At 36.2% G+C, this 12,673-nt stretch overlaps 1 protein-coding gene across 2 annotated transcripts in view; it reads left to right on the top strand.

The window, feature by feature from the left end:
- FAR1 (fatty acyl-CoA reductase 1) overlaps positions 1–11,676 on the top strand; it is a 40,781-nt gene extending 29,105 nt beyond the window's left edge. For both annotated transcript variants that reach the window (XM_072863836.1, XM_072863837.1), the window contains exons 10-12: positions 3,928–4,057; positions 6,600–6,727; positions 8,737–11,676. In XM_072863836.1, coding sequence (XP_072719937.1) covers positions 3,928–4,057; positions 6,600–6,727; positions 8,737–8,899 — 421 coding nt within the window. In that variant the 3' untranslated portion in view covers positions 8,900–11,676. The remainder of the gene's footprint in view (positions 1–3,927; positions 4,058–6,599; positions 6,728–8,736) is intronic.
- The last annotated feature ends 997 nt before the right edge of the window (positions 11,677–12,673 follow it).

Below are 12,673 nucleotides of genomic sequence, written 5' to 3'. Positions count from 1 at the left end.
TAATATTTTATACTAAATACTTAAGACTATTATAGCATTGTGCAATTACACAAATAGTGGTAATAATCCTTAGCATCCAAGTTTAAGGATAGTGTTGTCAGTAGCTTGCCATATATACTTTGTTGCGTAGCAAAGCTTATTAATTGTCTAATTAACTTTAATATAAGGCATAGTTCTGTCTTAACTTTGCATAGTGCTTAGCACAACAAAACTGTATGTTATTTGAAAACAATTTGGTATATTTGAAATCTTAAAGCCTTTAAAAATACACATGCAGATCTTTCCAATTACTCTGGAAGAACAGAATGTGGCATTAAATATTTAAAGTATTGCTGGAGAATATTTCATATTCTTCAGCAATTCATTTTTTGTTACTGCTTCTTAGAAAGCTGAAGGGAAGATGTGGTTGATGTATGCAGGGAGGTGTAAAGGACATAATTTCATATCTATCATTTCAATTTAAAGCTTTTAAAAACTTAACATGAAGCACCTTTCACATAGTTACTGTCTTACAAACCAGAAATGAGTAAAGAGTACACTTTTATTGAATAGATTAATATGGTTTTTCCTCTTGGAAGTACTTTTAAGTTGTGCACTTAAAGGAACCCCAGAGCTGCTGGGAAGGTAAGAATTCCAGTAGTGTGTCTTACACTTCAAAATTTACAGCCAAATGAAAATCTGAACAAAGACAAATCCGAAAGCTTGTTTTATGTATTTTAGAGGAGACTTTTTTTGAAAAAAATATAATTAACTATCTCTAATGCTTATGCAGAGACATGCAGATTGGCAGCCTGTAGATCCATGGAAGGATCAGTCTGTATTTAGCATCAGAACTGTTTTTAGCCTGGAGACAATAGGTTGTGTGTAAGACTTCTTCAAAACACAGTCATAGCCTTAAGCCAGGTCGCTTTCAATTGTCTGGTATAGAAACATGCCCACCTAACTTTTGGATAATTGAATTAACTATTGCTTAAAACTTTTAATTCCTGTGATGTGCTTCTCAAACTGTTGTAATGTATTTTGTGTTAATGGCAGTAAGGACTGCCTAGTAGAGGCAAAATTCTACTTAGTATCTAGGTGAAAGTCTTGCATGCTGTCACACTGACTAGCTGACTGCTGCTGATGTTCAATTCTTTATGATGATCAGCAGGTCTGACTTTTTTCTGTCTTCAGCTTATGAAGAAGGTGTGATGCAATGCTTGGTATTATACTGACTGGTTATATATGGCTTTGATATTTATGACTTGTATCCAATGGCTATCTCTGGAACAACCTGTGAAGTATATATTTCAAAACTTCAGGTTGAGAGATAAAGTTCCATTATGTGTATTCATGCTCTTTTTTGAGTTGTGTGTGTATTCCCATTTGCAGGAGGAATATGGTGCCATTGAAGTTATAAAACTTAGTCTGCCAGAGCTACGCAAGTGTCCACTAAATGACACTCATTGACATCTCTGAATATGAGAGGCTGTCACCATACTTCTTTTTCTTCTCAAAAAAATAAGTGTAGCTTCATGTTGATTTAGTGCAAACTAACAAGCTGTCACCAAGAAAGTTGGTCCTTTTCTGCCAACTTTGTAATTGATCTAGCAGTTTAGAGAATTTGGAGACATTTGATTCTTTTGGCTGATAGATCAAGAAACTAAACCTACAAACTAAAACCCCAATTTTCCACTGATGAATTGAATCAGCTGGTTCTGTGGCCAGTTGCTAAATCCAATTTGAGTTGGAGGGAGGGAAAAAAATCTGCAGCTGAGGTAGAACTCCTCTTTTTAGCCACTTGATTTTTTTTTTTACTTTAAATCAGCTTAGCTATGCTCTAAAACCATATCTGTAAGTAGAGACAGCAAGATTCCCAGCAGAGGTTAGTCTTTACATTAGTTTAAATTTAGTTTAGTTTTTATTTACAGAAAAGAGTGAAAACCAATGTCAGTGGCCAGTAACAAGCTCAAAATCTACACTTGTCTAATCAGATACTCATTTGCACCATTTAGTATTTTGCAGGGGCACAAGTTTTCTTAAACTGTAGCAGTCTAAACACTCTAACTAAAACTCAGCTGCTCTTCCAGCTTAGCATAAGAACACAAATTGGGGAGGCACAAAAGGGCAAGTCAACTAAGTTAAATAATCTTAAGACTGGCTGGGGACACACCTCTGCAAAAAGGGTAAGCATGTAGCCACCGTGTCCTCTTTGGCACTGTTTTTATCCAGGCCATTTTGCTATGAGGTCTTTCTGGCTTATCTTAATGTTCAGTTCAGTCTTGTTAGCACAGGATATGGTTTGGATGCACAGTCTATATTCCTACTTATTTTTTAATCAGAGGAACTCTGGTTCAACTCAGCTCCCACTGTTGCCACCTTCCCCAACTGGTGAAACTATAAACAGGTGTTTGAAAGCATCTAGAAATGTCTACTAATAAAATTAGCTGGTGGTCTAAAATTTGAATACAATTCTGAATTTTAATCTGTAGATAGGTTCCTCTGGGGGTTTAAGAAAAAATATTTGTGCTTTTTGTGCTTTAGAGATACTCTACTTTTTCAGTGGTCTCTGCAATTTGTATGACTCCATTTCATGAGAAGAAAAAGAGGCAATTTTGATATTCTCTTAGATGCTGAGATGCCAGCCATTAGTTGACAGTAGGGGACACTAATGTGATGCAAAATACTTTCTTTAGAATAATTTCTGGGACAATGTGCTATATCCCTTCTACAAGTATGAATGCATCAAGGCAGCTTTCAGAGAAAAATCAGTGTTTTTTTTTACTTCTGTGAACTTTATTGAACAAAACTTACCTTCAGAAAGACATTTCCTGTTAGTGCTGGGTTGTTCTGCTTTTTTTGCCTCCTGCCCCCCCCCCCCCCCCGCGCTTAAAATAATCAGTGTATCCTGCTATAAGGATCAAATTGGAAGCAGTTCTGCAAGATGGAAATACTTCAAGCACCCAAAGCAGGAATTTAATAGCATTAGGTTATGTGGTACTGGTTAGTACTTATTAAAATTAAGTGACCATATGTAGCACTGTAACACTTGAAACAATTTTCTTGTCATAAATGTGGGAACTTTACATCTGAGACACTGGATGACTCACATTTTTTGGGTCCACTTCAGGTAGTCTGATCAAAGAGAAACTTGCCCAAATTGATCCTTATAACATAATTTCTCTGTATTCCATGTGATGGTTTTGTAGAGTTGCTTCCTCTGCATAATAAGGGATGATGGAAGGTATTTCTGCATATTTTGAAGTAGCATAGAACTGATCACCTAACTAGCAGGATCTGCTGTGGTCTATCTGTGCCCTTAAGTATTTTCCTGCCCTTTGCTACAGAAGCAGTAGGGTTAAGGGGCTAAGCCATATTTCTGGTGGTTTTAAGCCTTGATCTCTTAGTGACCATAATAAACCTATTTTGTTTTCTTACAGAGATCTGGTCTTGCACAGTGTGCAGGAAGATCAGGGAAACTTACTCCCTTGCTTAAAGTTGTCATGTGCATATGTTCTGCACTGTGCAATTTGACTCTTTCATCAAGTCACATTGTTCAGTGCAGCTAGATATTTCAGTATGCTGAAGTGAAGTGTGTTCTGTGACTGTGTCCTAAAATAAGAGTTACCAGCAGAAGACAACATTTTACTTTCTCTTCTTTTTTTTAGGGAAGAAACTTACTATTGCACTGGGAAGTAGGACTAGGAAAAAAGCACTGTCCTGTAATTTCTGATTCTATATAAATATTGGACAGCCAAAGTCCACTTTAATAATATGCAGAAACAACCTGTTGATCTAATATAACATGCTTTCGGTACAGAGCAAGATGGGATATGTTAACATAGGGGTGTGGGGTTGGAGGGTAAAAAATTTACAATCTTACTGTCTGGTTTTGTTTGAACTAATCTTTACCACTGTAACCTGCACATTCCATGCCTTGGACTGTAGGATGATGAAAACAATAACACGTCTTCATAAGGCCATGATGATGTTAGAATACTTTACAAGCAATTCTTGGATCTGGAATACTGAAAATATGACTATGCTAATGAACCAGCTAAACCCCCAAGACAAAAAGGCAAGTAGCTCTGTGATGTGGGTGTGGGGACTGAAAGTGAAATATAAGCTCATTCATTTAAGATTGAATAAGGACATGAACTGGTAATGCTCCTTACTATAATGTAGAGCTAAACCTAGTACTAACTCAGCACTGGAGATTCCTGTCACATCCTTTCAGTTGTGCCAGGGCTGTGTTATGAGCTCTATCAGTGATGTGATCAGAGATGAGGAAGGGCAGGAGCCCCTTGAAGGAGAGCTTATGTAAAATATGGTTGTCTTTGGAGTGGCCTGATCATGTGATCTGGTGTTGCCCATATATCAAGCAAGTGGCCAAGCTGTTACGGTTTTACCTATATCATGAATAAAACAAGGCTTTACTTCCTGACCACTACCTCTTCTCTGAGGAACAGGAGGTAGGTTTTGAGGGACTCTTTTGCTTGTTTTTAAACTAGTAACAACTTTTATATACCCTTTTCATGGTTTGGCCACAGAGCCCATGTATTCAAAGAAATGTAAGTGTAAATTCTCTCACTTCTTTCTGAAGTACACTCTTGCTGTGTGACTAAAACTGCTCTGTACAAGGAGAAAAGTGTAACAGAAGCAGGATGACAGAATAGTCCTGAAAGCTGTTGAGGAAGAATGAAGACTGTTGTTGAGTGTAGGGTCTGAGTAAGAATGAATGAAAAAGCTCAAAGGAAAAGTCTTCATCTTCCCACTGTGTGTGGTGGTTGACCATCTATGTGAGTCTCTATTTTTGTGCTGTGTTTACCAATCCCTAACAGAAATGCCTGGATGTGGCTAGCTGGTTCATCCTGGTGACTAGTACTGACTGAAGCTACCTTTTTTTCCTGTATGTGTGCCTGTGCTGCCAGATTCCCCCCTCCCCACCCCTCATATGGCTGGGAAAAGTTATGCAAATCTTACTGGATTCATTCCAAGTTATTCAAAATATATTTGTGCAATAGTGAAGCTGTAATGGAATGGAGTTGTTCTTCCCTTCCCCTCTCCCCCCCCAGTGTGTCTCACAGGAAGATACATGTAGGCATTAAAATAGAGAAGTATTGCAACTGAGATCAGTTTCTGTGCCCCCCACCCCCCGCATTTAACTGAACTTCCATTCTGCTATCATTTTTTTGGTTAATATTCAGCAGGATAAAAATCATAAAAATCATCAGTTACAGTTTTAAAAACTCAAACTCCCTTATGCATTTGGAACAGTTTTGTCATCTTTAAGATGTCTTTCCTATTCAATTGTTTTCCAGAATCTAGTTCTATAGTTAAGTTGAAGAAAAGCTGCCAAAGTTCTAAATAAACTGTCTAAAGTAGGAAATAGAATACCTTTTGTGATTCTTGTGTGGAGAAGATTTCCACCCCTTCCCCCCCTCTCACCTCCCCCCAGCAACCTGAGTTTGGGAAAAGTTTAAAAAACAAAACCAAAATAACCCCAGAGCTTTGGACTGTTAGTATTTTTGAATAGCTGAATTTTCGATAAGATGTGCATACAGCAATAAAGAACTAGTTGAAATAACAGTTGAAACTTCACTTTCTTTACTTTTACATTCTTGCTATAATGATATATTGTGGAAAATAGTTTGACTGAGAGAGTCTGATAACTTACATGCTACACAGCCTTCTAGTACTGGTATGTATTATGTCATGACTAGAACTAAATGCTGACCTTTAACTTACAAACAATGCTAAACTACAAAGACTCACTGTGAGGGATTGTCTTCAGAACTGTAATGGGTTTATTTTTCATCATACCTTGTAACACACCTGCCATGCTGTTGAGCAGCTTATTTGGAAGCATGGACTTGGGGATTTAGTGTATGTATAACAACTTCTAAAGCTGAATACAGTTTCGCTGCGCAAAACTGTTTACTTATCTCTTGTTCCTGTAATGATCTTGGTTATTCTTTTACCTGAAACAAAATTGGCAGAGTTAAAAGCCTGCTAGGAATATCTTGGTATTTATTGGGACTTAAATGGCTGTTATTGTAGAATCTTGAGATGAGGAAATCAATACATCAGTGAAAAACCTGTGTTGTGAATTTACTGTAGTAACTTCCTCTCCTGAGGAAGATGCTCACATGGTTCTTTTTAAAATATAGCTGTACAACTATAAGCACAGCTAAAAGAACTCTGCATTTATCAAACAGTGAACTTGGCAGTGTTCAAAGCAGTGTTTATAGCATATTAGAATTATTTTGTTGCTTAAAAGGAAACAACATAATATAAAATAGTTATTTCTAGAGTAGAATTCCTTACAGACAGATGAAATGGGAGAGTAGTGCACTTGGAAGTGGAGGGAAGAATATTACTGCTGAGGAGGAGAAATAAGGCATGAAATGGTTGAAATTTGAATGAGATGGTGTAAGAAGCTGGTGGTTGAGTCAGAAATGGGATCTAAGTCTGGATCATTCTTATGATTAAGGACAAGATAACTTTCTTGCATCAAAGACAAACTGGAATTATCTGGTATAAAGGCATTTATTTTCCTCTGTTACATATAGCAGGTGAATTTTTAAGCAACTAACAGTGAAAGCTTTTATTTTATGCAGACATTTAATTTTGATGTTCGACAACTACATTGGGCAGAATACATGGAAAATTACTGCATGGGAATGAAGAAGTATGTGCTGAATGAAGAAATGTCTGGCCTCCCTGCAGCTAGGAAACACTTGAATAAGTAAGTATAAATTTTTATTTTCCTCTGTTTATATTTTTCGTGTTTTCCTGCCCTTGTCAAGTTTTTCTTTTCCATGTTATGACTTAATTGTTCTTTATAGCACCTGCTTAGGTCCTCCATAATTCTTCTGTTCCAGTCCAGTGATCTGAAGCGTTTTCTAAAGAAGTGAGATGTCATCTTTCTTGTTCTATTTGTTGCTCCTGAGTTGCTCTCAGTATTAATAGTTACAGTATTAGTCTGGGATTATGGTTGTAGCTCTGATCAGTAGTGTATACTGTAATCCAGGTTTCTGATTTTACCCAAGTATCTTTTGGAAGGTAAAAAGGTACACAGTAACACAAGGTCAGAATGGCTTGTTTAGTTAAGGAGATTTAATAGAACAATAGTTGTTTCTTCTGGGAATGTGATCTTTTGAAGCAGGTGAGTAAACAGGCATGGACTCTCCACCTCAGAGCAGGAAACTTTGATGTGGTTGCTCTAAGATGACTTCTCTTAGCCTTTTACCTGTGGCTTAACTCCTCCAATTTGAATGCATTGTTATTGTCCAGAATTTTACTGGCACAGTTGCCCTTGTTTTGTTCTTGGCTGATTCATAATGACAGTTGTAGACTTATTGATATGTCTCTTTAAAGAGTGAAATAAAAGTGATTTAATCACAAAGAGAAGTGATCTAGGTCATTACTTGTGTCATTCTTCTAAAGACACGGATTTTAAGTTGTAGAGTGGATTGGCATCATATGTTACAATTTCAAATATACTTTTGAAAGATGGTAATCTTTGATAATGGTGAGGATGGCTGAAGAGGTGTCCCCTTCTGATTTTTTTAAATTTAGATGCTGTTAAAAAAATGCATAGGAGTTATACAGTTGCTATCCTATGTACAAAGGATCATACCAAAAATAACCTGAGAAATAGTCTTGTATTGCAACAGCATCTGTTTGCTCCCAGCTTTCTTAAGTGGATTGTTTTGCAAGAGATTTAGATTCTAACATGTATTTACTCTGAGGTGTTAAGTTGGTCACTTCTGTTACTATCTAGCTCTCAACTCTATCTAATCCGAACTTGAGTCCATTGCTTCAATATCAAACAGATGTGGCAGCCTAGGGAACCTGGCTTCTCTACGAAACTACCGAGTAGAATTTTACCTCAAATAGAAAAGTGGGCTTTACTTTTGTAATACAGAAACTTAGACTGTTTTTTCTATGAATAAGGTATGTAGAGGAAGGTCTGGTTTGGTAACCCCCAGACTACCTGTAAAACAAGATAAGGGCAGTGAGTATTTCCTTAAAAAGAGCTGCCTTTAAAATACAAATTGTCATGATCCACTGAACCAAAGAGATTGCTCTGTTTCAAAGAAATCTGAGCAAATTCTGGTTGCCGTTTGTCTTGAAGCTTCCACCTTTACATGTGAGAAGGTTGCCAAAAGTCACAGGTGCCCTAAAAGGACACTCAGTTTCTCCTAATCTTTAAATATAGTTCCCTGAGAAGGAATGAGTTTAAAATTGCAGTGAAGACTCCAGGCTCTGTGGCTGGAAAATCCTATGATGTGGGGCTGCTTTTGTCAGCAGCAGTTCAAGTTACTTCTACATATATATCAAGTTTTAAATACATGGAGGGGAGGAGGGGAGTTCATAGTGTTAAATATTTCCTTAGTTTTGGGGTGGATGGCAGCCTTCTATAGGTAAGTTACTGTGTGTGACCTTGGCTTTAAGAGTTTTTTATCAAGCAGCTGTAAAGCAGAAGTACATGTGGTTAGCTACAGGGCTGGCTCTGTTCCTTAGTTTTCATGTGTTCCACTTTTCAGCAGTGAACTATGGAAAAGCCTTTTTTGTTTGGTCCTTCAATTACCAGTTTACTTCCGTCATTCACTTAATACCACTGATAATGTATCTTGAGATGAATAGATGAACAAATTAAATTCCACAAATTAAAATTAATTTTTAGAGTGTTCTTGTTTCCTGTAAGTATTGGTACCTTGGCTTTTAATTATTTATTTTGTTTTTCCTTAGGTTAAGGAATATACGCTATGGCTTCAATACCGTTCTTGTGATCCTGATCTGGCGTATCTTTATTGCAAGATCACAAATGGCAAGAAATATCTGGTACTTTGTGGTTAGTCTGTGTTACAAGTTCCTCTCCTACTTCAGAGCCTCCAGTACTATGAGATACTGAAGAAGATAATTTAGCATTAGGACATCTATGCATATGGTGGTCTAACTGCACAGAGCCTGTAACATGTAGTCATCTCACGTTTTGTAAAAGCATAATTTCATCTTAAATTGGAGTATGAAATACACGGTATGTTATATGTAATGTTAGTTGTGTATCTTCCTGAAAACAGAGGAAAATAAAATGGTCAAGTGCCAGGTTGAATTGGCATTAGACAAGCATTTAAATAACTTTAACTGTTTAACCTGGGGAAAACATTTTAGACCACTGACCAACGTAACTGTGCAATTTGGAACGTGTTTGATTTAAATCTGCCTTAACGTGATTTTTTTCTTTTAAGTTTTACTCCACATTGAGCAAGATAGATATTGACTTAGTAGTTGCTAGTTGCTGTAGACCTATTTATTTGAAATTCTTCTAAATTACAAAGGGTTTTACAAGTCGCAAAAGTGTATAAATGATGGTGGATCTCCTGAAAAAAATTATTTGAGGACTTTTTGTAATTTGTCTTTACTTTTTGCCACTTCTTCCCTTCTCAAAGTAGGGATGCAATAATGGTGCCTACTTTGCTTTGAAAGAAAAAAAGGAGAAAAAAAAAAAAAACAGCCTTCCTTAATTACTGAAAGGCCTTTTGTCTGATCTGGTCTTCAGAATGCACTTAGGGATTCAGTTCTGTGCTCGAAACTGGCTGCATCCAACTTGCATTTATGTCAGCATGAACAATTTGCTTCTCTGAAAGCAGAATTGATCGTATCATTGACTAGATAAAAGGAAATATAACCCTGAGGGGGGCAAAAATAAAGTCATTGACCGTCCTCTTTTTTTAATGATTTTTATTGAGAACACAGAGCCAGCACTTGATTGTTACACTTCTAACTTCAAAGGTAGATGTATTTGAAAGGAATTTATTATGCTCAGTTGCTATTTGTATTACTGGTAATAGTAGTTGGACAAACTATAGGCATTTGTTAAGCGATATACCTGTTTTTAAATTCTAAGCAATGTTAGCAAATACTTAATGAATTAATAATTTTTTAAATCTCTGAGCTATGAAATTTGATGCGTGGACAACACCAAGGCATAAGCACACTTTCTCATCCCTGCCCCAACAAAACCTCTCGTTTCACTGGGCAAGCAGAGCAAGATGCACCTTGCTTCAAAATGAAAGTATGTTAACAATTCTTCCATCTATCTTTTAATTTAAATTATTAGGTTTAAATCTGAAGAAATCTGTTTTTTCTGCATGTTACTTTGTTTCAGTAGGGAAAACATTTGTAAAAATAGCAAGTTTTAAGAAAAGATTGAATCCTTGTTTAAGGCAATACATGAAGATCCCTTTAAATTTTGGTTGCACAGAATTCTATCTGAGAACACTGTAATGTTCCTCTAATTGATGCACTGACCAGCACCCTTGCCCAGTGTTCGTTCATTAAAATTAGTTTATACTGATGAATATGTTCTTGAATCTGCTTGGAAAGGCAAATAATGACTTAATTACACAAGAGCTACATTATACTTGCCCTTCATAGTTTTTTGTCCTATTTGAATTAAGTATGTAAAGAACTTATTTTGCTATTCTTGTGAGAACTCTTAAAGAGAACACCTTTCCTGCAGGTGTATATCTCATTTTGAAAAGATAATGGCTTCCTTGCTGAAGCTAAATATTCTGTAGTAAGTAGTTAAGTTGTAATTCCTTTTTAAAATTACCTGTGTATATATAAAGCTAGTGATGAAAAGCCTAAATGGTCTAGGACCACACCTTGTGTGAGAGACCTCTGACTGTGGCTGAAAATAAATTATGGCTTCCATGATTGAAGATGTTACACTTTAACAAATACATTAGGTGTATTACATCTTTAGTTGCCTCCCCAAGTATCTTACTAGACCTGAAAGTATGCTTAAGCATCCCTGCATTGTAGACTTTTTTTCCGAGGTGCCTACTATCCACCCTTGTCCCATGTTGGCATGTGGCTGAAGTTTGCAAAAGACAAATACATCATATTCTGAAAATGATTCTGTGAAGCAATTCACTTATGAATTTTGGTTGTTTATAACTGTTATACATGATACTTTTAATGCTGATTTGTTAATACCAAGAACTATGAAGCCAGTGAACTGATTATTTCTGGTCCAAAACACTGCTTAGAAATCTATTCTTTTGAATAAATAACAAAGAAAAGGATTACTTTAAACATAAGGATATTTAACCTCTACTCTTTAAACATTTTTCCAATTAGAAACCCAAATTTTTTCCCTCTTTGGAGACCGTGGTTCTGTGCACTATTGGTATGTTACACAAATTCATCAGTCATCCTATTTAACTGACAATAGATTCAGTGTCACATTTATTACATTAGTTTTGTCACTTCCTGTGGTCAGTCTGTGAAATTCTATCTGAAACTATGGGTTTTTTCCATATCAGAACCCTGTTCTCTTGCAGTTCTTCATACCAGTGTTTGCACATAACAGGTGTTGATCAAAAATATACTGGAACTATATTTTGATACAGTAAGCTAGACTCACTGTACTGACTAGCAAGTTACAGGAGGTATTCCAGTTGGTTAAATAGGAAGAAGAACAGTCTGAAACAGCATGATCACTTAACAGTTATTGGTATTTAGATTTGCAACCAGGGAAAAAATTACATTTTCCTGTAATGTTTTTCTCTGCTGTAGGAACAGATGTTTGGAAAGAAATGCTAAATCTGTGAGCTTTTATAAGACATAAACAGAAATATTGGGTGCCTTTGTTTGTAAACCAAAAATAAACAAATCCCTTGAAAGTGTTGTTACAGTGTTTATTGTATTTTTGCATGTTTTTAGTCTAATTTATGGAAAATAACTGGATAGTGTAAATGCCATCTTAATACACATGAACATGCTCTTTCCTTTGTGAGAAACTTTGAAAATCAAGTTAATGACTAATACTGCATTTTAAAAAAACAAAACAGAAAAACCTTCACAATCACAAAACAAAAAAAACAACAAACAAAACTCCCACAATCTAAACCTTCATGGGGTGATTATCAGAACACATGGTGAGGTATGCTTGGTCGTGGTGACTTTCTTGTATGTCAGCTATTAAATAGATGGGTGCATTTTCATATGGTTTAAAAGGGTACTGTGGTTTTGCTAGTAGCTTTTGGATTAACATTTCAAGGAACTGCAAGCAACTACAGCTATTTGTAGTATCTACATTTTGTGGTGAGGGAGGAAAAGGTATCATTAAGTTAGTGCATCACCAAAATGGCTTGTGGGGTTTTTTTAACCTTAGTTCCTTGGAATCTTCAGATTTCATGGATTCTTCCTCCTTTTTCAAGAGCACAGTTCTGGAGATCATGCATGATCTGTAAGTTGTGGTTTGTACCACAAGCTGGTTTGTACCAGCTTTAAAGCATAACTTTCCTTTACCTGACTTTAAGACTTAAACTACCAAATGTAGACAGTTTTTGTTGGTCTCTTTAGTTGATTCAAAATTGGAAGCAAGGAACAAAAAAAAGTTTTAAGATGTTATCCCTTATGTGTCTTTGTGCTGCTAAACATTTTGCCCTTTCTTCATAGTGCAGTATTACATCGTATGTTGTTCAAAAACAAAGCACATGTTTATAGAGGTAACTTGGGTCTGAGAAGTACCCTGCACAGAGCTGGGAAGTGTAACTTTTCACAATATTTTTACATATTTCACAATCTGCTGAGCAGACTTTAAAACAGAAATGAAGAAAAGTCACGAAGAATGGCTGCTCTGGAGGAATGTAAGTGAATTGCTTTAAAGTGTATT

This window comes from Ciconia boyciana, chromosome 6 (assembly GCF_034638445.1).
Source record: "Ciconia boyciana chromosome 6, ASM3463844v1, whole genome shotgun sequence".
Classification (NCBI taxonomy): domain Eukaryota; kingdom Metazoa; phylum Chordata; class Aves; order Ciconiiformes; family Ciconiidae; genus Ciconia; species Ciconia boyciana.
The sequence above is the reverse complement of the archived record's forward strand: the minus strand, read 5'-3'. Positions and strand labels throughout refer to the sequence as shown.